This window comes from Harpegnathos saltator, unplaced genomic scaffold (assembly GCF_003227715.2).
Source record: "Harpegnathos saltator strain DR-91 unplaced genomic scaffold, Hsal_v8.6 scaffold126, whole genome shotgun sequence".
In the NCBI taxonomy this organism is placed as follows: Eukaryota; Metazoa; Arthropoda; class Insecta; order Hymenoptera; family Formicidae; genus Harpegnathos; species Harpegnathos saltator.
The window spans coordinates 77,717-105,551 of NW_020229902.1; the positions used below are offsets into that span (position 1 = coordinate 77,717).

General features: G+C 47.1%; 2 protein-coding genes across 5 annotated transcripts; one reads left to right on the forward strand and one right to left on the reverse strand.

Moving 5' to 3' along the window:
• Positions 1–1,204: 1,204 nt before the first annotated feature.
• Positions 1,205–10,701, forward strand: Doa (CDC like kinase darkener of apricot). Its single transcript, XM_019843342.2, has 9 exons — positions 1,205–2,341; positions 5,330–5,408; positions 7,357–7,423; positions 8,110–8,223; positions 8,375–8,465; positions 8,554–8,724; positions 8,843–8,987; positions 9,094–9,344; positions 9,595–10,701. The coding sequence occupies exons 1-9, from the start codon at positions 1,205–1,207 to the stop codon at positions 9,805–9,807; spliced, it is 2,268 nt and encodes a 755-aa protein (XP_019698901.1). The 3' UTR covers positions 9,808–10,701.
• Positions 10,601–27,828, reverse strand: Men (NADP-dependent malic enzyme). Of its 4 annotated transcripts, XM_011148335.3 has the most exons (9): positions 27,752–27,828; positions 27,622–27,675; positions 22,415–22,571; positions 14,350–14,508; positions 13,832–14,194; positions 13,242–13,553; positions 12,458–12,826; positions 11,846–12,140; positions 10,601–11,666 (listed from the first exon to the last, which is right to left on the reverse strand). In XM_011148335.3, exons 1-9 carry the CDS (start codon positions 27,811–27,813, stop codon positions 11,551–11,553), a joined length of 1,887 nt encoding a protein of 628 aa, XP_011146637.1. In that variant the 5' UTR covers positions 27,814–27,828; the 3' UTR covers positions 10,601–11,550. The 4 variants fall into 4 exon arrangements, with proteins under 4 accessions (XP_011146637.1, XP_011146639.1, XP_011146638.1 ...); XM_011148337.3 differs by lacking the exon at positions 27,622–27,675; XM_011148336.3 differs by lacking the exons at positions 27,622–27,675; positions 27,752–27,828 and adding an exon at positions 26,553–26,943.
• Between the last annotated feature and the right edge of the window lie 7 nt (positions 27,829–27,835).

Consider the following 27,835-nt stretch of genomic DNA (forward strand, 5'->3'; position numbering starts at 1 on the left):
CTCCACATCGAATTGGCGTCGCGGCCGTTTCGTAATTTCTATGTGTGTCAAGGTGCAGGCGCGTAGCGACGCGACGCGTCGCGTTGCGTTGCGTCGGCGTTGCGTTTCATGCGAAAACGCAAGTGCGTGTTTTCCCGTTACGCGTGTCGCGTAGACACGTCGCCGTTTGCGTCTCAGCTCGAACGGTGCTTCTTCCTTTGTTACATACGCATCAGGAAGCACGCATGCACGGCGATCGCCAAGCTCCTCCCGGAGTGTACCGAACTTCGACATCCCGTACCGAAGAAGCGCGAAGCAATTTACGTAATACCACCCGGTGGTGGTGATATCCCTCCTTCATCATGTTCTGCTTCTCCTCCTCCTTCGGCTTCCGTCTCTCTTCTTCTTCTTCCCACCTGTATTTAGCTTCTCTTTCTCTATTTCTATCCGTCCCTCTCGTTCGCGCGCGTGTTGCGCTATCAACTTCTCTCTCTCTCTCTCTCTCTCTCTCTCTCTCTCTCTCTCTCTCTCTCTCTCTCTCTCTCTCTCTCTCTCTCTCTCCTCTCTCTCTCTCTCTCTCTCTCTCTCTCTCTCTCTCTCTCTCTCTCTCTCTCTTCCTCTCCTCTCCGTCGCTCCGCTTCTGATCGCTCTCGAAGAGTCGGTTTCGAGAGAGGAGGACGAATCGTTCGCGTCGCGAGCGGGCTCACCACTGCTCTCTGATATTTTTAGTGCGACGAGAGAGAGTATTTGGCGGGGCACACCGAGTTTCGCCTCCTCTTCGTCGTAGTCGTCTTCGTCGTCTTCGTGAACGACCGACCGCCGCCCGGCCGCCGTCGTCGTCGTCGTGGTCGTCGTCTCCATGACCGTCGTCGTGGTCATGGTTTAGTGTCTTCCTCGACGGCGTTCCTTTCGCGCGCACAGTCGGCGTGTTCGCGCCTCTCCGTCGTAGTGATGTACCTCCGTAGAAGACCCTCTCGTCAGTCTCTAGGTGCCTTTGTGGATTGCTCTTCTTCCGCGACCTCTCCTCTCGTGCGACGTATCCGCCGAAACCCGAGCATGTCGCTCTGAAATCTTCTCGCGAGAGATTCGTTAGGACGAATGCTGATCTGAGTGCTCGTCGAGGCTCGTCGATATTCCTCTACGATCTCTCTCAGGAGAGAGAACAAGATAGGATCGTTCCTCCTCGTAAGATTTAGAGACCTTCGAGCCACCGTCGCCGTTCCAGATGTTCATATTCGCGCCGCGCGACAACATGTCGACCTCTCGACATAGTTCGACCTCGCGAACTCGCGGTCGCTATGCTCGCTCGTCCACCACGACGAGCGTCACGCAGATGCTGAGCGACTCCTGCACGAGTCTGCTCCAGAAACTGACCACGAGAGTGCGCGGGACGTCCACCTTGAACGAGCGCGGTGTGGGAGGCGCCAGCGCCAGGCGATCACCGAACATCGGTCGACTTGGTAACACGCGAAGTCGCCTGGAGGACAAGTACAGCATGATCCTGGACAAGTACGCCGGCAAGAGACACGTCGACGGCTCGGAGCGGAGTGTCCGCGACTATTCCCGCAAGCAAGAGCAACGTGATCACAGTTATTATCACCGTGACGACAGTCCCTTCGTGCGCGACGACAAGACGCTGGAGCCTTCGATGACGCGCAGCATCATCAAGAGTCCGACGAGCGTGCTGCTGAGCGAGAAAGCTTACCCGTACGTGAGCTCGGCGATGGGCCGGGAACCCAGGCGCGAGAAGACACCCGCCTATACCCGCACTGATCGCCATACTCTGCTGAATTCGGAAGCTTATCGCCGTTACGGCAGACACAAGTCCGGCCATGCGGAAACGCGCAGCCGGAAGGTGCGACTGCACCGGAACGGCAAGAGCGAGCAACTGGAGGCACACTCGACCTCCCTCAGACTGTCCCGACCGGTCAAGATCGACCCAATGGCGTTCGCCAACAGCGGCAAGTCGCAGGTCGCGATCGATCGGGACAAGACGCCGATCGTCGACGGGCAAGTGACTTTCCTCGAGAATCACGATCACGTCCCAAGCGTGCACGACGCGCTTGCGGAGGATGACGAGGATCCGACCATCTCGGACCGCGCGGCCAAGCGAAAGGAGATTCAGAGTCTGATCCTGAAATACGTCGCCATGGAGGACGCGTACAGCCAGTTGGCGTCGGGCGGACAAGTGAACGCGCGTCCCAGCACGACGGACATCATTGCCAGCAAGTATAGGAAGAGCAATCAGCAGCAACAGCAGCATAACAATCACAAGGACAACGCGTCGAAGGGGGGCACCGTGATAGCGTCGACGGGCGCGAGTGCGATTAGCAACGTGGTGGACGCGGTCCACGACGCGATTGTAAGTTGTCGAACCGCAGCACCCGGGCTGGTCGCGCGCACTCGCTCGCTCGCTCGCTCGCTCGCTCGCTCGCTCGCTTGCGAAAGCGGCGCAGTTTTAAGTAGAGAGCGTGTCCGTTGCCGCCGCTGTTGTTGTCGTCGTCGTCGTCCTCCCGCCTTCTCCCTGTTGCCTACCTCGTGCGTGTGTGCGCGTGCGTCTGTTTATATTTTGTGTGTAAGGTGGTGCGTGTGCAGCTGGTGGTGTGCGAGCTCCTCTCCTCTTAGCGCCCTCCTCTCTTCCTTCATCTTCATGCTGTCGTGGTACCGGAGTATCGGCGGAAAATCGGTCTGATTAACTAGTTATTGATATTGTTGACACGCGCGACTCGGTCAGAGCCGCCGAAAGAACTACCTCCGGTAGTGCAGTGTCGTTACCTCCGACAAAGTCCGAAGTCTGATGAACGCAGCAGAGTCGGATTCAGCTGTGATAGGAAGAGGAGTTCTTTTTCCAAATGGAGCATTCACAGAATGGATAAAATGTTTGATATTTTTGAAGAGCAATTTTTACTTTTCATAGGTTTGAAGGCATAGGCTCGAGAGAAGATCAGCTTCTCGATTCGGTTCCTTTGGACTCTGGGAGAGTCGCGTTCCACGAGTGAAATGCATTCACGACATAGGCGCTATTTACATCGATGCTAAGACTCGATTCACATTCGTCACGCATTCGTCAGTCGGCTTAGAAAAATGTCTATTTTGTCACGCGTTTATCGAGGATCCAAGATTACACGCTAGCGCGCCAACGGCTAGCAGTACTTGAAAAAAAATTTGACGACACCTCAGCAAAATAAAGAATTGCAGAGTTACATCGTGATAATTATAGCGATTTAGATGACTGCTGCCGTCTCGACGACGAAGCACACGCGAGAATTACGAGAGAGTATACGCGGTCCTGCCTCTCCACTCTTCCTTTCCGTTTTATTCCACCGTGTGTAGAGTAATGATCTAGTAGCGATCGGCGATCCGCAATAGATAGATCGTTGTTCGCGCGTCGTGTTTCTCGATAAGGTAGGATCGAAAAATCCGATCGTCGATCAGTGTCGCCATGCCGTAATTGTCGCAACGGCTCTGTCCCACGATGATCGGACAATCTCTCCCGGTCATCGTGGAGCAGCCGTTTGCGCGCACACGTAAGTACTTGACGATCTATCGAGCAATTAACAATTTAACAAGAGCTATCTCTCCGAGCGTGTTAAAGAACAAAAAGATAAAACCGTAAAAGAAAAAGAAAAAAAGAAAACGAAAAATACGCGTTATGAGCACTTCGAAGAAACCGTCCGTTTTCCTTTTCATTTTTAGTTTTTCAATTTTTCTCTTCTATCCCTCATCGCGACTAAACGAGAAACAATTCGCCGTATCGTTCGTAGAATAATCGCCGATCTATAATGGAGTAGAAAAATGCATGCGTGTGTGTATATATATATATATGTATATATAAAATATATATATATATATATATATATAGTCATCAAAAATCATTTGCCATATACCTTGCCGCGATTTGTACATGTACATAACGCACATTATTCTCTCTCTGCTTTTCTCTATCTATCTGCGTTACGTTTAGAATGCGCATTCATGGTCGTTTGATGCCGTAAGAAGTGCTCTAAGCCCAACAATAGAGCCGTGCGCGTGTCCGAGACGGGATTCTTCTTCGAGGCACACGCATAATCGGGTCTTTAAAACACGGGTTATACGTAAAACGCGCGAGTAGGCGAGTGAGATTAAAGGCAAAATATTAAAAAAAGAAAATAAAGGCGAACGAAACTCAAACGAATAAGTAATTAAAAGTTAAAGAAAAAAAGGGTAGGGAAACGAGTGTCGTGAAACAAAACTAAATAAAAGAGAGATAAAAAACAAAGAAAAAAAAAGAATGGTACATAGTCACGCGCTTTGTGCCGAAAATAAAAAATGGTAAATTCGTAACCGCAACTTTCTGACTTGGCAAACCATTTTGCCCTCTCCCCTTTCTCTCTGATTGTTGGGTTACCATCTCCGTTGTAATGGAATGGAATGGATATGGATATGGATATGGATGTGGATGTGGATATGGCACACACGACGGATTGGTCTCTCGCTCACTCACTTTGGTCGACTGGCGGGCGCTCGGATCGATTTGGCCACTCTCTCTCTCTCTCTCTATCTCTTCTCACTCGATGATGTGATGATAATATGACGATGATGATAATGATGATAATGATGATGATGATGATGATGATGATGATGATGATGATGATGATGATGATGATGACGACGATAATGATGATGATAATGGCGATGGTGATGACGACGATGACGCTGATGATGATGATCATAATCACAATCACGATGATGAACATTGATGATGATGATAATGATGCTGATAATGATGATGATGATGATGGTGATAATGGCCGTGGCGATGACGATGACCGACTACGACGATGTTGATGATGATGCCCATGATGTTATCCTACCCTCCTACCCCCACCGACACACTCGTACGTTCGTCCCGTGCTTACACACGTCCTCTGCCGCGTGTTACACGGGTCTTGTCGGTCGACTCGCGACGGTGGTGGTGGCGGTGGTGTGGTGACGCTGGATGGATGACACGTGGTGGTGTTACCTGGACGATTGGTGGATGCGCCGCTCTTCTCTTTTCATCTCCTGATGTGGACGACGACGACGACGACGACGACGACGACGACGACGACGACGATCCCATGGCTGCCCACGTGGACGCGGATGTGACCGGCTTGGCTACTACCATCTACCACAACACGGCGCTCGATTCACCGGGTACTCACACGCCAACCACTACACTCTGGCCACGACTCAACGCTTCCACTCGACGATAACGAATCGGCCTGACTGACGCGAAACGGGGTATCGAACCATCGGTGGTGTGGTCCGCGGCCTGCGATTGGGTCCTTCTCTTGGCACGCGTCGATTACTGATACGCCGGCCCGAATAGAGCCCACGACCGCCCTCCGTCGAGGACGACGAAGACGGCCACCTTGTTTACCAATCCGGCGACACCCTGGCAAATAGATGTTCGTGAATACGTGAATACACTCATTGTAGTAGATTTAAGCAAAGCCTCAGGTCGATTGATTGATCGATCGATCGGACGGTTATCTGCGGTATCTGCCCATACTCTGTCTCTCTTTCTCTTTCTCTCTTTCTCATTTTTCTTTCTCTGTCTCTGTATCACTCTCTTCTGATCTGTCTGTCTGTTTGTCTGTCTATATGCCTCTATCTACTCAACTTCATTTCTGTCTCTCTGTGATACTTCATTTTCTCTTTCATTTCGTTTACTGTTTTCTATCATGCAATTTTTAATCTTTACAATAGGCCTCTTTTTCTCTCTCTTTCTCTCTCTCTCTCTCTCTCTCTCTCTTCTCTGTTGCACACTTCTTTTTTCCTTACTTTCTCTTTCTCTTTCACTTCTCCCCGCCTAAACAGTAGGCATTACATACTGTGGAACAATCTCTACACCACGACAAGAATTACAGTCTCACGCGCTAATTACATTGTCGATGTTGTCGATGTTCTCGCTGAGCGTCGTTCAATGTACACTTACGCGCATACATTGACATACTAGATACACTTTTTATATGGATAATACACTCGTTAGTCCGCACATTTGTCAGACGCGTCAGCACGCGTTGCGCGATCGAGAGTTCTCCTCATTGAACTTTCCAAACGCTACCGCGTGCTACAAGCCGGAATAAATACGCGAAAGACAAAAAGATTAAAAAAAGAGAAAAAAAAGAGTAGAACAATCTCTATCTGTTTGTCTCTGCCTAACGATTTATTTCAGAAAAAAAAAAAGTTAAGATTAGTAGTAGCAGTGACGTCGTGGCGTTCACCACGTGTCTCGACGGTACGTTAGGGAGCTCGTCACCTCGACGACGACGATTATCGGGAAGTCTGCGCAAATAAAGAGTTTTTCATCTCGTCCTTCTCGGCTCCTGTTCGAGAGACACGCAAACCTCGCAGTTCTCGCGGCACGGTGAGGACGATACGAAGACAGAGACAGTCGGAGGAAGGGAGCAGAGATGTAAAAGACAAGCGTAAAGCAGAAAAAAAAGTAACAGGAGAAAAAAACGAATCAGAAAAGAGACGAAAGTCCGCTTGCGCTATCTCCTCGATACGTCCTCCTCGGGATGACGTGTTCCTCTTGCTCTTGATACCCGCGCGAGGACACCTGGCATTTACTCTCTCGCGCGTTTGTTCGCTCATTTGTTCACACTGTCGTTCCTCTCGGGCGTCCCGTTCGCCGTTATCTTCTCTCTCTCTCTCTCTCTTTCTCTCTCTCTCTCTCTCTCTCTCTCTCTCTCTCTCTCTCGACGTCTCGCCTACGCGTCGCGTCGCGCCGCGCCGCGGACGACGAGAGGAAAAAGAGAAGAGAGAAAAACGAGAGACGGCCTCTTCTTCTCCTCCTCTCTCGCGATCGACAGTAAATGCCATGTCTCGCGCGCGCGTTCGTTCGTTCGTTCGTTCTTTCGTACGCACGTACGTATCTACGACGCGCGGTTGTCAGGGCTATCAACCCAGTCGCAGGGTGCTCTAGAAGAGCAGCGATTCTGTTCGATGTCATTGGTAAAAATCTCTCCGCCACGATTACCGTTCTTCATTTGCTCGTTATGGCGAAGCCGCGCACGCGCGCGCGCGCGCGCGCGTGACATACGATATTATAAAGCCGGCACGAGAACGACCGAGCGCCCACGCGGAAGAGCCTCGCCCGTGTTTCTTCTCTGACGTTTTTCCCCCTTTTTGTTTCCGCGCGCGACGGTTCTCCTTGGACCGCCGGGCCTTCCTCCGTCTCCCTTATCTCGGTAGAGAGCGACGGGACGCGGGTCACCCGCCCGAAGGTGAGCGGGAGGGTGCGCCTCTCCGTATCGCCGGCAGCGCGCGCGCGGGCAACGCGGGCGAGCGCTCTCCGTGGGCCGCGAGGCCCGTATTCGCACGGCATTTACCCCGATTTTTACATTGCAGATAAAGTACTGGCCACCCTAGGAGAGGGTACTTTTGGAAAAGTTGTCAAGGTTAAGGACCAGCAAATGTAAGTGTGCCAGCTCACACGAGTATGTAGGTAATTTATCTCTCGCGTCCCGTGCGTCTTCGCTTCTCTCTCTCTCTCTCTCTCTCCCCCCCTCTCTCTTCCCCTCTTTCTTTCCCTCTCCCCCTTCTCTCTCTCTCTCTCTTTCTATATATATATATATATTTCTTTATCTAAATATTTACTCCTCTCCATATATTTCTCTTTTTCTCTGACTCTTTGTCTGCCGTTTCGCCCTCGGCAGTCGCGTTCGCCGTCGCGCGAGTGCGCACGTCATCCTCGTTTTGCGCGCCGAGACGAAATCCTAAATGCTGCGCGCGCGTTGCGACGAGCGCGAGCGCGCGAGTGGTCTCGGCGTGGCGCAGAAATAGCCGTCCGGCGCTGTCACGAAATGACGCGCGAGTGGTCGCAATAATAGGATGGCCTTGCACTTTGTTTTACGGGCCGAGCCGGGCCTTCCCGACCGCCGCGAATTGGATCTCTTTAGCGGAATACGGAATCACGGTTCTCGCGATGGCAACGACGATGCCGGCAGACGCGATCGCTCTTTACGACGCCGTGAGAGCGTCTCTCTTCTTCCTATTCTCGTGGGCGACGACTCGCCTCCCCGTCTCCTCTCGGGACGCTGGATCTTGAATTGGTGTGACGCTCTTTCCCGGTACCGTGAATCATGACGACGAATGTTGCAGGGATCATGTGATGGCTTTGAAGATCATCAAGAACGTGGAGAAGTACAGAGAAGCCGCGAAACTGGAGATAAATGCATTGGAGAAGATCGCCCTCAAGGATCCCGAAGGCCAGCAGTTAGTATTAGATAGAGTTACTCGTCGATCGATACTGTGTTCAATTATTTTCCATTTATTTGCCCGCTTATTCCAATCCACACACAAGTAAGAACGTCGTCCGTCGTCGATGCGTAATCCAGATCGCTAATTGTTATTCATCGCGTTGCAGTCTTTGCGTGAAGATGCTCGACTGGTTCAATTATCACGGACACATGTGCATCGCCTTCGAGATGCTCGGCTTGAGCGTTTTCGATTTCCTTGTAAGTATAACACACCACCGGTACCGTGGACAACGAGGACAACAACAATCCTCCCGACTTGACATTAACCGAGGTTTGTCTTTCGTAGAGGGACAACAGTTATCAGCCGTATCCGTTGGAACACGTCAGGCACATGGGCTACCAGCTGTGCTACGCGGTGAAATTCTTGCACGACAACAAGCTCACGCATACGGATCTTAAGCCGGAGAATATACTGTTCGTCGATTCGGACTACGACAGCACGTATAACAGTAAAAAGGTATGTTCTGTCGTCCGCACGTTCGTTCGTTAGCGCCCGTTCCTTTCGTCGACCACTGGTCTGCGAGCTTCGACATAGTATGTAGGGTAAGCCACTATTCTAAAGTGTTTCAAAAAAGCTCTTCCTTTTCAAGCGGAGGGATGTGAGACGCGTGAAGCGAACCGACATCAGGCTCATCGACTTCGGCAGCGCCACGTTCGATCACGAACATCACAGTACGATCGTTAGCACGAGACACTACAGAGCGCCTGAGGTAATTTTAGGTGAGCATCTCTCTGAAAATATCCGTGCCGGCTGCACGCGCGCGTCGTACACACGCGTTATATCACACGCTCGGTCGGGTTACGTCGTTGCTCTCTTGAATTGCAGAATTGGGTTGGTCTCAGCCCTGCGACGTTTGGTCCATCGGCTGCATCCTGTTCGAGTTATACCTGGGCATCACGTTATTCCAAACGCACGATAATCGCGAACACCTGGCGATGATGGAGCGTATACTTGGCACGATACCGCATCGCATGGCGCGTAAGACCAAAACCAAATACTTCTATCATGGCAAGCTGGACTGGGACGACAAGAGTTCAGCTGGCAGATACGTGCGAGACAATTGCAAGCCGTTGCACGTAAGTAATTTTGTCGGGCTTGAATCCGTAACGCGCTTCGCGCGTCGGGGATTGAAATTATATTGAATCGACGCATTGGACATCAGCAGCGCTAATTGCGCCGGGAAGAATCTGCCAAAATTTTCTTTAAAATTCTTATGAGTTCTCGATCGTAAGTATATTTTTAATCGCCAACGAGAAGTCTGACACGAGCTTCACGATATCACGCGCGTCTCGTAAGTCCGTAACACTTTCTTTTCGTCTGTTACAGCGCTATATGCTATCAGATGACGAAGAACATCGTCAATTGTTTGACCTCGTTCAGCGAATGTTAGAGTATGAGCCTTCGCAACGCATCACCCTAAAGGACTCATTGACACATTCGTTTTTCGATGCTCTGCCGGCATCTCAAAGATTGCCTGACCCGCGGGCAGCCGGTGACTCTCAACAGACCCACGAACGATCACACTCGCTCTCTCGATGAAGCTAGGAAAGGGACCGACTTCCCTACTGGACAGACACTCCACTTTCAACGACACTACTGCCCTACGTCTTCGTTCTGATATCTTTAGTTTTCATGAAAACATGTCTTTCGTAGCAACGAAACTCAAGGATGTAATGTGCAAGGCTATTAGAATGGCGCGCATACATGTAAAGACATCGATTAAATTTTTTTGGAAATTTCTCACGACATGATCCGCGCTTGATCTCTCGGAAAGCGGAGTTATGCGTACGTAGGGATAGCAGTAGTGCGGTGGAACTTGGGCTAATTCGAGTGTATTCGACGACGAACGATCAGGGGCCGCTGACTCGCTTGTTAAAGAAAAAAAGGAGAGGTTGGTCTTGATGGTTGCGTCTGCAATTTGCTTTTACCACGGATTAAATGATCATGAAACGATGACGAGGTCCCTGTTACTGGCGCGTGTAAAGGCCAGTGTGTCTGCTCAGTGTAGCGTAACAGAGTCCCGCAAATTGTAAACAATTTTTTAAGCGCTCTGTACATTTTGTCCCTTAAATTTATTACCATGTTATAATATCCACGATAACGAGTTTGGAGTAAAGATCACCCTCGGGTCCGCAGTTTGTAATAATCTGTTCGTTATGAATTGACGACCACGAACGTGTTCTAGCAGTAAGTAATCGGAACTAGTGATATAACAGGTAGATTTACGCGTACATATGTCGGTAGAGTTGAGACAGAGAGGGAGAGAAAGTGAACGAGCGAACGGACGAAGGAGGGAGCGAGTAAGTGTGTCAGGAGTATCATCCACAATTCATCGTTGTGAATTACAATACATTTTAAAACATAAGAATACACATCATTATCTTAGAGGATGTTCTCTCAGCGATCCTTTCTGCGTCTTTTTCTTTTTTTTTTCTTTTTCTTTTTTTTTTCTTCTCTCCGCACTCGAACGTGTCTAACTGTCGTGATCAACTCTCTTGATTTGTGACTCGTTGTCGAACTGTACGCGGGATCTGCGACATTTTTCATCATTACTTTCACTTCTCGTCTCGCTAATTCACCGTCGACGGTTTCCTATTTCTGGCCTAAGTCCCAGTAAAATTTTGCCGTACGTTAGTAGAGCCAAGTTTTCCGTTTTACGAAGATTTTAGTTGCATAAATCGAGGATGTGTGCCGTGTGTTCGCACATGCAAAGATCTATCCCCTCCACCCCACCCCCACCTTTTTTAGTCACAGAAATCTTTGATTTGCATGATCGTATCATCATCCGCGTAAGAGAAAAGTTTGACCTTGGTTTTCACTACATCTACGAATTATGACGAATGTTACACATGCTGCTCGTCGAAAAGGGGATGTCTGCGAAAAGCGATATTACGAGCAGCAATAAATACATTTCTTTCAAATCAGCGTCAAGATTTATTTGTTCAGCCAGCAAACCGTTACGCTCGTCGATCGACGACGCACACTCGCGAGCAACGCTGCTTCGCATCGAATATGAGCGAATTCAGTTTTGCGACCTCAGTAATTCCTTTTATTTTTTTTTGCCCTTTTTCTTTTTATAAACTATATAGTCACGTTCTTACGGACGCTTCGGTACTTCGGATAAAGTAAGCCCGATCAACAGGCTCTTAGGGATTAGCGTAAGCGAAATTCGTTGATGACAATTGCCGAGAACACTTTTGTGTATATGCGCGCTTGCATGTGTAATGCGTGTGTTCTCGCTCGTGGACCCAAAATCAAACCTCGTTGGATTATTCGGAGGCATTACAAGCTTGGCCATGAATATACGGGCGGCACGGATGATTTGTAGCTCGTGTCGTATAGTTGCGCCTTGATGAAGCTCTCGCAGTCCTTGGGCTCTGGGTAAACGGTCGCCAGCGCTGTGTGAGAGAGAGAGAGAGAGATTTACATTACAAATTGAAACCCGATAATCGCTCATTAATATCGCTGATTTACTATCGCTCATTAATATCTCTGATTTACTAAAACACACACTTCGACAAGATTTGCACTGTAATAATAGCGATAATGTTGAGCTACGTAATATTTGTGTACTCACAATTCTCATAAGCGTACTTCATGATCGCGCAGGCTATGCGCATCGAACACTTCTGTATGTCGGACAACGGCGGATAAAGATTGCCGCTGTCCAAGTCGGCTTGCGACACCAACTCGGAGAGAGCCCTCGCGGCGATCAGGAAAGTCTCCTCGGGAATTACACGCATGCCGGCGCATATCGCGGCCAGCGCGATCCCAGGGAAGATGTAGCTATTGTTACCCTGACCGGGATGGAAGATCTTGTCGTTGTATTTCACCGGTGGGAAAGGCGAGCCGCTCGCGAATATGCATCTTCCCTGCGCGCGATTCAAACGACGGATCGATTAAATACCTCAAATAGCTTCATCAGCAGCTCGTAATTGCACGCGCGAGAATGCATGTTCCCAGCGGAAATTGCTGTGTCAAGGAAGACTGTATCCTCGCGACGCTCTACGCTGACTCGCGCTTTTGCAACGCAATCGTGGATCCGAAATGGTAAAGAAATATTTCCCTTGAATTTTCTCTTGAGACAGGATAAGAAAAAGTCTGTCGTGAAAGCTCGTCAAAGATATCTTCCAAGTGCGACGCGATTGTGTGAACGTCATTATTGTTGCGTACGAGTGAGTTTACAAACCTCTGTAGCGATGTATGCTTCTTCAGCAGTGCACTCTGCCTTGCTTGTCGGGTTGCTCAGAGCAAAAATGACCGGTCTTTCGTTGTTTCGCGCCATTTCCTGCAATATTTCCGTCGTGAAAGCGCCTGCGATGGCAGCCGCACCGATGATGACCGACGGTTTGGCCATCTTCACAACGTCCAACAGAGTGTCATTCGGCTCGCCCTCGCGCGCATATTCCAACTTGTGCGCCGTCAGCCCACCGCGCGGACGATCCTTCACAATCAGTCCTTTCGAATCTACCATCCAGATTTTGCTCTTAGCTTCCTCCTTGCTCACTCCTTCTTTCTGCATGGCAGCCACGCACAACGAGGCGATGCCTAATGACGCCTGACCGAGCGATTTTAAGTTTTAGTCATCTTTTTACATCAAGTTGCTTCAGTTTGGTTTAAACTTCATTTGTCTCTTATCGAGGATGTCGAATCGTTCACGGCTGCTCCACGATTTACCGCTGTTCCGATCGATGCGATCATGTGATCACTGAATATCAAATTTTCAAGTAAGAACATTTCACACGAACGCGCACGAAGATGCACGGCTTTTTCGACCACGAAGCGAAAGCTGAGCCCCAAGCTCTATCAAATTCACGCGGCGATGTAACACTTGGAAGTTAATCACGATCCGAAGCAGCACTACGTCGTCATTGATTGCGATTGGAGAATCGTGGAACGCGCTGTTAATAGCATTGCCGCAACTTACGCAAGTTACCCTAAGTGTACTGGAACAAGTGTTTCAACACAGTTACCTCTCCGGCGCCCTGGAACACGATCGTGTTCTCCGAGAGCTTCCTCTTCGTGATGCAAAGCGAGGCTAATAAGCCGGCAACGGCGACAGACGCGGTGCCTTGAATGTCGTCGTTGAAGGTGCAATAGTCGTTGCGATACTTGGTGAGTAGCCTGAAGGCGTTAGCGTTGCCGAAGTCCTCGAATTGAATCAACGTGTTCTGACCGAATCGCTTCACCACGGCCTGCATGAACTCGTCCAACAGCTCGTCGTAGTCCTGGCCGGTGACACGCCTGTGTCTGTGACCGATGTACAGAGGATCGTCCAGTAATTTCTGCAAGATGAACGTAAGGTGCTCATTGTCCTACACATCGCGTGAAAGCTAGGCGTAGATGTAGCTCGAGACTTTTCAGACATATCTCTCTTTCTCTCTCTCTCTCTCTCTCTCTCTCTCTCTCTCTCTCTCTGTGACCAAAGTTTGGACTATCCTTCTATCTGTCAAGCACCGCGCGAGTCTATGAGTACAACGAGCGTCTACTCCCGGAGAGAGATTCACCAACCGCGAATTTCTTCGTGGTTTACGAGTCACGTGAACAACAAATCCTCACTCACTTGATTATTAGTACCCACGTCCAAAGTGACGGGTAAACATTGATGCGGCTTGATGCCGGCCAACGCGGTGTACAACGACAACTTCCCAATGGGAATGCCCATGCCCTGAGCGCCCAAGTCGCCCAAGCCGAGTATCCGCTCGCCGTCCGTGACGACGATCGCCCGCACGTCCAGCTCGGGCCAGTTCTTCAGGACGTCGTAGACGTGGCCCTTGTCGTGAATGCTTATGAAGAGGCCCCGCGGCCTGCGATACACCAGGCCGAACTTCTCGCACGCCTGACCCACGGTCGGCGTGTACACCAGCGGCATCATACCGGCTACATCCTCTGACAACAAACGGTAGAAGAGTTTCTCGTTTCTGTCCTATGAAACAAGACCGTGCGTCAGTGTGAAAGAGAGAGAGGGCTGCAGGCCTGACGAGAGGCGAAGGGGCGGGAGGAGAGACGACCAGCGTGTCTCCTCTGCGCGCGAATGATACGACGATGGTGGAGATAACACAACCGCCTTGTTCAATGTACCAGTAGGCCTATGAGGTATATGTATTTCGAGAGATCATCCGTGTAGCGCTCGAGATTACGACGGCAGAGCTCTAACTGTTCCTCTTGGGTCTTCACAGCTGCTGGCAAGAGACCGTGTATGCCCAGGATCTGCCTCTCCTCGATGCTGAACGCCATACCCTGAAATGGTGAGCGAGCTCGAGTGTAGAGATCGTAGACATAGAGCGCTCGTCGCTGATTGGAAAGTAAGTACTCTCTAGAGATGTGCGAATCAAGAATTTTTATGTCGAATCGAATCGAATCTCATTTTTTTAATTCGAATTCGAATCGAATCTATGAAATTTCATTCGAATTCGAATCGAATCGAATCATTAAAAAATTTAACATGACTATTAAACATGCACACAATGATGGAAGGTTTTAATATGAAAGGGGATATTGATATTGTAATATATCATCTTAAAGTAAAATATATATTTAAATATTTAAAGTAATTTATAATTAAGTTATTAATTATAAGTTAAGTTAATTACAAGTTAAGGGTTCAAACATACGGATGTCTCGTTTTGTACTTGATGCATGCAAATATAATGCACGCTAATATATTTGATTCGTAATTGAATCTTCGATTCGAAATTTTCGAATTATTCGGATTCGAATCATAGGGATTCAGATTCGAATCGAATCGAATCGAATTACATTAGATTCGATTCGATTCGATTCGAATTCGAATAGTTCGCACATCTCTAGTACTCTCCAAGTTCCTCGCGCAAAGTACGAGTACGAATTCGAGAGAGGTCTCGAACTTGTTACTTTCGCTATTTCGCTGTTGGAGTTTCGCTCGCAGAAATTTCAAGTGTGTCACGAGAAACGAAAACGCCATTTTTTCTCGCGCAAGATATCGCGATAGGTCGCAATCCGCGCTTTTTTTGCCGCATGATGAATTGCGAAAAGACTCGCGAGTCGACTTAGCGAAAGAGGCGAATCTGTAAATTCTGAAAATCGTCAACACGATTTTTTCAGTTTCTACTAGTAATATAGGTTTTCTTTTTTTAATTCTTTTTAGTTGTAATATTTGAACTCACTTAATGGCTGCACGATGCACATTACATTGCCTTTAGGCCGATGTCCCACGGGCGAAAATTTTCAGCGGAACGGAACGCGCGAACCAATCACAGCCACTCCATATAATAGTATATATTATATACATATATATATATATGTATATGCATATAACAGTAAACGTGATTTCTTATTTAATAACGTTTAAAAACCCTGGATTGATCTGTTGTAATCAAACTAATTAAATCCTCATAGCATAAAGATTTAAAGATCTTCTTCTATCTCGTTGTGGCCACACACGACACAACCAAAAGAGTACAGTCTGTTTAATTTCTTTAAGTCATATTAAACTTATATATGAATTACACGAGGCCTACTTTAGAGTGTAGAAATTTGACGGATAGTATACTTTAATGAGTAGTTCACTTTGCATGCATACCGAATTCAAATCGATTCTTTACAAACCGATTCTTCTTTTCTTCGTGATTCGAATCGATCTTTAGATCGATCTGTTTGAAAAAAAAAAGAAAAAGATCGGCATCCCTACTCGACGATGTCGCTCGGACGATCACATCCGGGAGGAGAGACGAGGCAAGTTCGGCTGACGCCACGCTCGCTCATGAGCTCGCGAGTGCGTGTGAAAGGCGATCAGCTGATGGTCGTTCCACCTCGATTTTTGCGAGCGCCTTGGTCGACGCACGCGGTGATACGATGAGACGATCCGGACACGTGTCCGCCTTCGGCGGGACTGCTACTTCCCATGATCTACATTTCACCATCAAGGATAATACGCCAGCGCAACCGCTCGCGGCGTTGTGTTCCGCGGCACGAAGTGATGAACGTGGTGCGCTTAAGCGAGCTCGTTACGACGGGCGCGTTACGCGAAAGACGATAAAAATTGAACGGGGCCGAGTTTTAAATAAAGATCTCACGGAGGAATCAAAGCGAAAGAACGAGAGACGAAGTCGAGATAGATACAAGGAGAGAATCATTTACACACACAGCAGCCAGAAATAGGTACGATAAAATAGGTAATAAAAAAGCGATTTAGAGAAATGCAAATGTTATGAGCGGCCGGATCGACGCTTAACAGCCCCGCATCTTCAATTCTTCGTTTCTCGCGAACAATCCATCGCGTTGCGCAACGTCATTCGCGTTTTACGCAATAGGTCACAACTTGCAATTTATAATCGCGATGTGGCATGAATAAAAGAAGTTTCCGTATGTTCGGACGAACTATGGACGGAGAGGTGTATGCACACAGTGTGTTTGACAGAGTGACATGGTTATATCTTAAACAGGGACACTGCCAGTGATTTTTTAAGTGAATGTTTAGTCAGATCAGTCGGATCAGCCTTGAACCGTCGCCCGATTAAACGCGCGGCACCGTCACAAACGCGTTATGATTGTTCCGTTATTGAAATCGAGCGGTTATTCGGCTCGTTCGCATTTTGCGTGCAATTTTCCCCCTCATTGCAGCGGATAGATTAACATCGATTGCATCGACAATTATATCGACGAGCGTTATTATACGCGCGATGCACATGGCTGAACGATTAATTAATTGTCGTTCGCGCTTCGGTGTGTGCCGCAGAAAATTCGGTGCTTTCGAAATTACAGGTGATTGAGGGTCGAATCCTTTCCACGAACAAGCCTTTTCACTTGATTTCGTCACTTCGTCGACTTTGGCGAAAAGATTCACTCAAATTTAGATCTTAGAGGTTTCTCTCGCTTTGCAAAATTGCAATAATCACGACTCACCATGATGTGAGAGAATAACGAGTATCTTTTGTTAGAAAACGGAGATTTCACGAGCGGAACGGCTACGTACATTAAGGGGACTGGAGGGTCAGATTACTGAAAAATCGTGCTTGTTTTCGATAATATTTTGTGACGAACTGAATAAATGTGCATGAATGAAAATTTTAGATACATTTATATAACATATGAGGAGTAGAAAAATTTTGTTTATTAACAAATACTCATATAAATATACGTCCACGTAAATTTTAAACGCGTTTTTCTCGAAATTTTATTGTTCAACTTTTTGCAATGATTTCTCCGAAACTGAGCTTCGTATCGATTTGAAATTTTAAAGCAATAATATTTGTTCATCTGGCTCTCAGATAAACTATGGACAATTACATCAAAATATTTCATTTCGAGATATTAATTTTTATATTGTGAAAGAACTGAAAAATTTGAATTTTTTCGTAATAATAGCTGCCATTTTGTTAATTTTGTTCGATTCTTTTTTGTAGTGGTTCACCGGATAATGATAAGCCTCCTCAAGATTTCTAGCTAAAATTCGCTTCGGACCATCGAGAGCCCAGATATTACTGCAGAAACGACAACTTGAGAAAAAAAAAGAGAGTATATTTCAGCTATATATATCGTATATTTACATGAATATTTGTTAATAAACAAAATTTTTCTACTCTTCATACGTTGTATGAATATATCTAAAATTTTCATTCTTGCGCATTTATTCAGTTCGTCACAAAATATTATCAAAAACAAACACGATTTTTCAGCAATCTGACTCTCCAGTCCCCTTATTTTGTCCCCTTATCTCCTCTCGACCGAAAAATCGTCGAGCCGCGAACGCGCGGAACAACGTAACGACATAAAATAATAGCGCGATAACGTGACAAATGTCTCAATCAGTGAAACGTCAAACATCGAAGACCACAGTGATTTGCGAGGTTGTACTCGTTGCCTGTTATGCTTGTTATTTAACCGCGGTTGATGAACCGCATTCTCTCTCTCTCTCTCTCTCTCTCTCTCTCTCTCTCTCTTTCTCTCACGATGATTTCATTACTTTCCGCCACCCGGAAAGACTTGGGGTTACGTACGTATTACTTACGCGCGCAACACAATAAATGAATTCTGTTCGCGTTCACACCGGCGATCGAGACGTCTGCTGCATTTCCTTTGGCTAGGTCAATTCGCGCTGCATCGTGATATTATAATATCATGCAACTCGCACTTCCCGTTTTCACAAGTGATAAACTACGTAACGAGATGCGAACGTGTCCTCCGCTTTCGCTCCCCTCCGCTTTCGCGAATCTTCGATTCGACCTTTGCAAGAATCTCTTTCTTAACTCGAAAATTCCCGTCGAGAGAAATTCGATGTTTAATCAGTCGTCAATTTAATTATTTTCTTTAGTTTTCTTTCTTTTTCTCTCTGAAACAAATTTTGTACAATACGGACACGTTTGCCGCGCGACACGAGTTATCTAGGTCCATATAAAAAAAGTACAAAAGAAAATAAATAGATAAGAATCGATACGTTCTCGATAACAATGTAATATTACATCTCGTACTCGTCCAATGAAAATGCAGATAACGTATCTACCGCGGTGATAATTACATCGCGTTTTTTATGTAAAATTGATTCTCAAGAAATATGGAGCATTCATACATACATGAATAATATTGACTAATAATAATTTTCTAATTAAATTTGATATCTAACCTCCAAAATGTGAAAGACTTGATTACCTCGATGAATATTGTATTATTATACATTATACATTGTATGTATAATACAATTAATTAAATAATGTATAATACAATTGTCTCACAATTGTATCTAATTCAATAGGTTCACGCGCTCGTTACGCCGAGCCTGTATTTTTCCACCGAGACGGTCGTATCAAACCATTTCTTAGTTTGCATATTCGATAGATGACTAATCAAAATTTCTATTTAAGTTCCATTACGACAGCACTCGCTGCCGTAATGCTTGATAACAATTTTTTCTCTCTCGGAGACAGTTGTTTCTCTAATTTCGAACTTTGCTTTTGAAGAATATGAATGTATGAAAATGCTCTCAATGCAATTTAACTACAACGCGTTAAGAATTTTTATATTATTATTACATCTTTTCTTCAAGTTTTCCGCAGGCAGCTATAAATACGTTTTTTTTCGATATTCACGCTGCTTAAAACTATTTTCCCGAACGGTCAAGAAACAAACATATTATTATCCTTTAACGGGATCTTCGAGATAAGTCTATATCCAGGTATGAGTAATATGATAACAACACAAGGCTATCTGCGGAAATGTTCTTCGCTGCTATTTTTGAAGAAACTTACGGTTTGCGCGGAATAAAACGATACTCAAGTCGCGCGTTCGCATTCAATTATACACGAAGAGTATTAAAAAAAAAAAAAAAAAACAATTAATGAGACTTGAAACTCACTTTTCGTCGACTGAGCGTAAACTAGTCCCACAAACAATTTCACAATACAAAAGGCATTTCCTCGATGTTAAAAGAACGGTCACGCGACGTTGTAAAAGGGAGAAACGGGGGAGGGGTGGGAGGGCGAGTGACCGTTAAAAAATCCGATGAGCGTCAAAAAGCGGAAAACGAGTTCCTCGTCCCGTGGAGGACCGCGGGAGGACAGGAGGATTCGGGCGTGCGAATCCGGTTGCAAAACCGCACGGAACAAGCAAGCAGGACGAATACCCTTCCATCCAGAGCGAGCAAAGCCTCGGGGATGCGCGGCGTTCGATCCTGCTCTGGCACGAGGCACCACCAGTCCTTCAGCTCCTTCATCACGGAGCACTCTCACCGATATCTACCGTTGAACTTTCGCACATCCGAATTTCCGCATCCCGCGACAAACAACCGGCCGTGGAAACGGTTGCCGGGGTTCTTGACTCCCCGTGACGGCACGGCATCCCTTCGGCCGGCGTGCGCGGATCGATAGAGGCCGCCCTAAGAATTCTTGAATATAAAGTGACTCCGTGACCTACCGCAAGTGACCCACGCACGCACGCACGCACGCTCGTTCGTTCGTTCATTTCGTGAAACGAGAACGTCATCGCGGAGGACTGCGCTCAGAGAACACTGCAATTGCACTCGGACAAATGTTGTTCGAGAAAAATTACATATGATTTTGGTGTGTGCTCTTAGCTGTAACAACGACATCCATCTTTCAAGAGTCTTTCGGTCATTCGTTGTATTCGCTGAACACAGCCGAGACGAGCGTGCGATCTCCGATCGGAAAACGTCCCGAAGTCGTTTCTAGCCGCGAGCGAGTCGTGACGGGCGATAATATTAAACAATATATTTTCGTAGACTGGCGATCGAATTCTAATCACTCGCGTAACCTGTGCTAATTTCTTATCTATGAGAATGTGTCCTTGGCAATCTCCATGGCGCTTTATTCGCGAAAAAAATTGAGAATGGAATATGTGCGTGGAACTATCGTCGATGTGTGTATCTGGGCGTTTGTCTTTCTCGGGCAGCGCGACAGGATCGGATCACTTGCGCCGATCCTTCACCTGTCAAAATTCGTCCTGGGGACTTCGCGAACGGACCCACCCAAATTCGTGCGAAAATTTGGTAAATAAGGTCATAATACGGCCCAGGGCCGTGTCGAGCGAACAACCAAACGCACTGCCGAGACTGCGCACAATCGCGGTGCTGCTGCGTTACCACGAGGGACTCCCCACCTCCTATATTTTGCACAGCCATCCTATGATTTTTTGTCGAATTATAGCATTCTTATCACATTCGAACCGTTAGTGATTTTCACGCAACGCGCTTTCCCTCGGCTAGCGCATGCGAAGGAAATCGCCGAATTTCCTTCGCACGTGTCATGCGTCAATCCGCATAAATCACAGCTCGCGATTTATCGAAATTTTTCGAAATGTGATTTCTTTCGCAACATGGTATGACATTCATTTGGTCGCTCTGATGTTTCGTCCGTGGCTGAAAATTCTTCGACGCGAAGTGAAACTATCTTAGTTTTCAGATATTCTAGTTTCCGTCTCGTATAAATGTTTGTAAAGTAAAAGTATCAATGGCGCGATATACATTTAAGGCAAAAATGCTGATAACATGTGGACATTCTTATTTTTGGCTTTTAAGTTGAACTTTCAACGTGGAATATATATATATTTTTTTTTTTATGTTAAATCTGCCGTCGAATCATAGCGTTCTTATCACGTTTCGAATTATTGGCGAATTTGTTATTTAAAGGCATGTATATATGCCCCTAATACGAATATTCTATGCTGAAAATTTAAATACTCGTATTTACATGCTGAAATAACAAGGACGTCCAGAGTTAAGCATGCGTCCCAGATGCCTTATTCCTCGCGGGTTTCCTCCTTTTTTTCTTTTGCACGGAATAACGAGAGTTCAAAAATTGCACGATCACACGTTCCCGTGGATCAGATTCGGGTGTCCGGTGAAAGTATCTTTCGCGGAAACCTTTTGTTGCTTGGAGAATTCGGTCTGTCAAGGCCTAAATAGCGGCGACGCGCGTTGCTCGAGAGATCGAAACTCGGATTTAATTCACGTCGCTTTGCGATCAATCGTATCGCCTTACGCAAACTCAAGCCCGTCCAGGTGAGAGTTAACAGGTGGCTATCGATCGAGCTATAATCTCGTTGATAATTATCGCGTACCAATAAACGCGTTCGAAAGTTGCGACTCCCTGTTGTTTCCTCATTATTTTGGTAGAGTCTCATGGTAGAAAACCGCTAACGCGGCTCTACCCTCGAGCGATCGATCGGAATCCCGCCGACGACTATCGCGTAGCATGGTCTTCATAGAAAGAAACACACGAGCGCCTCGAAAAATTCCCCTCGACATTGCTTCGTGGACGAAACTCAATGCGCGAGAGTCGACAAGAAATTTTCGACTGAGAACCGACGAGGCGACCGGCGAGCTCGCTTATCTATCGTCGTGCTATAAAACAAAATAAATGTTTTAACGATCCTCTCATGGCACTTCCCCAACGTGGCTCTTCGCGAATTCTCTCGTCACTTGCTCCGTCGATCATGGCTGCGTTCCGATATCTACTGTGTCAATACTGAAAATCTATATAGCTTATATTGATACTTACAGATTTTCGTACACTGGCAATAAATATGAGAGTGTGTCGATAATAGACGCGTTTTTCGCCACGCGCAAACATCGAACGCGCGGCGCTATTTAACTATTGTCCGATTATCGCGCGGGCGATATTTAATTGTCGTTACGTGACAAGCGTGACGAGCCTACCTTGTTGAGCTGCGGGTCCCTGATGTGGTCGAGGCCGCGTAGAAGACCGACGCAGGGCGCGTCGCCGTTACCCCGTTGGCCCAGCTGATCGCGCTCCAAGCTCGACATGATCGATGTTTTGCTCTTGCTGCGTACGGGCTGACTACCGCCGTGGGTCCTGTGAGCGAACGCCCGGTGGTGAGCAGGAGTGGAGGGACAAAAGCAAGGCCGACGGTACGCCGGTAGGGTAGAGGACGCAATAGTGACGTGCTGACGTAACGTCGCGTCGGCGAGATCAAAGAGTGCGGGGAATTAAGGAGCACCGCCGTATCTGTCGGCGCGCCAAGTCCGAGTGAGAAACAAAAGTTACATTCGATCTCAAACGGCTGAGGGACGTATCTTTTGTTTCTCTTATTGCCTAATTTTTTTCTTCTTTTCTTTTTTTTTAAGAAAGTTGAATGTACATGTAGGTATAAGATTTTTTGCTCTCTCATATGAAATATTGCGGGTGTATACGAAGCGGTCCTTCAGCTGTAAAACTCGCCGGCAAAGTCGAAACAGATCTCTACGTAGCGAGGATTTCGTGCGAAACTGTAATTGACGTCGCGTGTGTGTTAAACGTTTAGCTTAATATTTGATATTGTACGTATGTGTGTGATTGGTTTGATTGTACACGACGCGCGAAATCATTGTGCAGGGGGCAAAATGATTTCGATGGGAATCACGCGAGAAGTATCGTTCTTCGTAACGAACGATATCACCTTCCACCGTGTTTCGTATACGCTTTATTTATTATTTCAGCATTACCATTTATCTAGAAGGTGGGTACGCACCTGAGAGGAGGCACGACTCGGCGCACGCGTGTTGATTCGCGCAGCCGCGCGTCGCGCGATTATCGAACGACGAAAATATATCGCGTCCGATTACGCGCCGCCGAGAGCGTGCGCAGAACCTGTCCTCAAACGATCGCGGATATCGATTCGATGAAACATTAGAGTCCCCACCATGTCGCGACGGGTGCAAAGTTTGCGACGCGGCCCGTCAGAATCGATCGACGAGCGTTTCCATCTTTCCGCCTCGGCTGGATCAAAGTTTAAAGTTTACGGCGAATCACGAGCTGCGACTACGTATCATTCGTGCAATTACCGGGATAGAACGCAATGTCGTAATACCAGAATAAGAAAAAAAGAGAGAAAGGGAGGGAGAGAGAGAGAGAGAGAGAGGAAGAAAGAAAGACGATAATTAGTACAATTACCGAGGTAGTACATAATGTCGTAAAGACACTAGAATAAAAAAACAAAGAAAAAAGATTGACAGAGAAGAGAGGAGGAGGGAGGGAAGGACAGAGAGAGAGAGAGAGAGAGAGAGAGAGAGAGAGAGTCAGAGACTGGAAAGAACGAAATCGAAATTAAAGAACAAACGGGACAGAATAATCCACTGGCGACGATCCACGAGGAAGAGTAACTTTGACCGAGCTGTCGTGTGTCCTTACATATTAATTATGTATTACTCGCCGAGCGATCGTAAATAATTGTCGTGGTAGACGTCATTGCACGAAGAAGGGAGAGGAAAGCACGGAGAGTGAACGAAGAAGAAACGGCGACAAATAAATTAATTCACAACCTCGGATGCACACTCGAATGCAACTTCGATCGAGCCATCGCACAGCGCGCGATACCTTAATTAATCGACCGCGCGGCAACCTAATTAATCAACCGCCCCGACGTGGCGGCGCGCGAGCCAGCCGCGAGCCGAGCCGAGCGCAATCGGACAAAGAGTAAAAGTCAACGGAATAGGAAACGACGCAAGGATCGCGCGCCGTCGTATCGGAATTCGATTGTCGTACTTGGCGGCGCGCGCTGCTCGCTTCACCTGTCGTCGTCGCGCAGCTGACGCCGCCGGCAGGTATCAGGTTCAAGGTCCTGGGCGGCGTAACGCAGCCCGCTTGACCAGGTGCGCAAGGACTCCGTGTCCGTGAATCGGCGGCCGAGCGGCCGCAGGAATTGTCTCGAGGACATCGCGCGAGCGAGCATCCGGACGGATTCTCTGCACGAACTGCCTTCTCGCCGCGATCCTCCAGTCTAGTCGCGCTCGGCGACGCGAGTACCGTGTTGTGACGCGTGTATCTACGTATCGCATTCGTATGTGCATGTAACGCACAGCGACGGTTTCGAAGTAATTTGCTACTGCTATCGACTTCCCCCTCCCTGCGTTGCACGAGCGTGAAGGCCGACGACAAATCAATGCGGATATGTGAGTCCGACGCGCCGGGCGGCGCGTGGCCGTTGGCTGCTCAGCGCTTTCTTATCGTCATGCCGAGTTATCACAATGCCGTGCCGATGACAAACAATAATAACAAGCGCGCAGCCGACGCGACGACTCTGTCAGCTGGCGCGCCTCGTCGCGCTTTCTAAGCGCGAGAGGAACGGCGTACCTACCTACGTGATCGCGCGTTGAAAGGAAGGAGGACGTACTACGTTTGCGAGCTGGGCGAAATAGAGAAAGCGCCGTTGTTGGCGGAAGAGCTCCTAATCTCGCGCGTGAATAGCGCGAACGGGCACCTCGAAACGGCGTAAAGCCCGTGTCACACGGTCTACGGATTGAAGATCAAGGATTGCGGATTGAAGCTTAGATTTCAACGACAAATCAACGAACGAACGGTCTTGATTCGCTTTATTCCGATTGGTCAAATTTCAATCTTCAATCCGCAATCCTTGATCTTCAACCTGTGGTGTGACACGGGCTTAAGCGTCTTTGTGAGCTTCTGAAAGGCCGAATCGTGCGGCCCGCGCGCTTCCACCGGTAGTGAATGTCTCTCGACATTCTTCCTCCGGGTCGAGGGAGAGGTTCTTCGCGAACTCGCGGAAATGCTCGAGTTATCGGACGGAACGTTTCACCGCAACGACGCGCTCGGAGCCGCCAGGATCGAGGAAAACGGCGACGCAGTGTTAGTCAGAGATTGCTTCCCGCATTCGTCGTGGCGCGTGCGGAAAAATACGCACGAGTAAATGTTGCTGATTTCAGATGTTTTGCAAATTTATACGCTCACAAAAATCTAGCGTCATAAGTCCGTCAACCCATGCTCAACCCATTGTGTATCCCGAATCCTAAGTTTAGGGCTTCGTCAAATGAAGAATATTAAATTGTAGCAAACATTCAGACTGCTCGTATACGGTAGAAATTTCAGGGCGCTTTTGAATAGAGAAGGATTTCGTTTAAAAGACGTTCTGTTCTTTTCGGATATCTCCTACTTCTCTAGACGCCTCTAAAACTTCCTTAACCTTTAGAGGACCGGGGTGGCTCCTATAGGAGCCACATATAAATCGGCATTCAGTGTTTTCTTAAATTATAGTTATATTATAGTTATTTATACATTTATGTCGATATTTATGTGCTCTAAAAATATATTTGCATATGTGTCCGTGTGATTTTTACCTTACTTGTAAGTAAACATTTATTAACAAGTACACGTTTTAACTGCACAGTAATTTGCATCTCAGTACGTTTTTATTTATAATAGATCCACTTTCAGAATTATATAAAATCAGCACACAACACTATTAGAGTTTCGATTGCGCACAGTGCGTGATAACAATCACTCTAAAAGTAACAAATAAGTGTAAAAAATACAGAAAAACAGTTTCTGAAATAAAATAATTTTCAAAACCAAAATTTTTTAAAACCAAAATTTAAAAAATTATAAAAAAATAAAAAAATTTTTTTAATTTTAAAATAACAAAGAATATAAAGAAACAAAGGAGCTACATAATTTTCTACGTCCACGTTGTTAGCTCTGGATTATGCTAAAGGAAAGTTTTATTACCGTATGAGATTACTTATAGTAATATAGACTTATTTTAGGTAAATAATTGTCTTTCTTTGTAAAATTTCGATAATCTGATATAAAAATGATGATCTGCGATATAAAAAAATGCCCTTAAAATGCCAAGATCCGAATTTTGAAAATTTTTTATTTTGGCCGTCCCGTTCTGGACCGGGGTGGTTCCTATAGAGAAGCCACTAACAAACAAAAATATATATATAAATTTTCCGCGAAAAAAATTGCAAATTTTAAAGAAAAAATGCCGGTCCTCTAAAGGTTAAGACGGTTTTTAGAAATCTGGGAGAGAACAGGACGCGAATGAGCGAAGAGACTTACATCCTGTCGGCCATCCGAGACTCATGGTAGCTTCTGGAATTACCGCTTCTGAACTGTCCGTTTCCCATCTCGACAGGGGGAGGAGAGGGCGACTAATTAGCAGCTAGTTATCAACTCGCGCAAAAAATTCTATTTTAATTTCGCGTGAATAACGGCCAGCGCGACTCATAACACGCGCTCTTCGGGTGGAAGGTGATAAAATCTTATCGCGGATAAGACGGGTGTGCAATACTCTATTCGCCAAAGTGTATTCCCGTGTCAGTCGGTTCGCGGGACGATAAAGACACGAAATTCTTCGCGGGAAGCGAGCGAGGCGAACCGCCAGGCTCTCGTCGCACCGGTGAAATCGACCGCTCCGATCGCGAGCGAATCGCAAACGTGACTAGCGAGACTTCCTCCATCGCCCGGCTGCTGAAGAGGTGCTTGCTCATCGCAGCCCGTTATAGCTTCCGTTCCAATGAATGGATTGTGGCGAATAACGTCGCTCGATGATAAGTCTCGAGCAATTTACACTCAGCGCGCGGCGACATTTGTGATAAGAAAAACGAAGCAGCCCGATACGCAATCTTGCGTATCTTGCGCGCGAGATTATGGGCTCAGGTGAGAAATGAGGTGAAGAAAGGAATTGTTTCGCCAGAGCCGCAGTTACCTAAGAACCTGTTAAACGTCGGCAGTAATCAACGGATAATTGCGCGCTTTGTTGCGCCGCTCGCGCGTAAGCTTGTGTCTCGCGGCGCTTTACGCAACGAGCGCGCGTCGTCGTATTTACATTTCGTTATGCGAGAAACCGTTGCGAGAAGCATGCAAGAGCGGTGCTTCGTGTGCTGCCGTGCGCTGGGATTAGATGGAAATTTAAACGGGGTTCAAAGTTGCGCGAAATCGCGTGGACGACGAGCAAAGCCGGCTAATCGAGTCGCCGTCGAAACTTTCTTGTGCGACAAATATTTTCTTTCAGGGATCTCACGTGGACTTTACGCCGTTTTACTTTTACGCCGCTTGCTCGCGATATTGTTATACGAGTAACGCTGAAAACATTCCTCGCGAACCACAAGAACAACTGCGTACTTACGCGAGCGCTAAGTTTTCCTTGCCGCGCGTAGATATAGGAAGAGATGATCTCACGCTATTCCGGGAAAAGAAGGAACTCTTGTGAGATTCCATCGCGTTATTTCATCGTCATACATCGAGGTGTACTGTACCTAAGGATACGATCCTTCATGCGTATCTTCCAGTTCATGAACAGACTCCTCTTGATAGACATTGGCTTTGACAGACTCCTCTTG

Bases quoted from the DNA above. Each gene is read 5' to 3' on its own strand.
- Doa (XM_019843342.2), top strand. From the start codon at position 1,205: ATGTTCATATTCGCGCCGCGCGACAACATGTCGACCTCTCGACATAGT. The intron at 8,224-8,374 runs GTTAGTATTAGA...ATCGCGTTGCAG, and splicing joins AAGGATCCCGAAGGCCAGCA to TCTTTGCGTGAAGATGCTCG. The intron at 8,725-8,842 runs GTATGTTCTGTC...GTTTCAAAAAAG, and splicing joins GCACGTATAACAGTAAAAAG to CTCTTCCTTTTCAAGCGGAG.
- Men (XM_011148334.3), bottom strand. From the start codon at position 24,426: ATGCTCGCTCGCGCGATGTCCTCGAGACAATTCCTGCGGCCGCTCGGC. The intron at 22,572-24,265 runs GTGAAGCGAGCA...GTTCGCTCACAG, and splicing joins CAGCTGCGCGACGACGACAG to GACCCACGGCGGTAGTCAGC. The intron at 14,195-14,349 runs GTACATTGAACA...CTTGTTTCATAG, and splicing joins TATACCTCATAGGCCTACTG to GACAGAAACGAGAAACTCTT.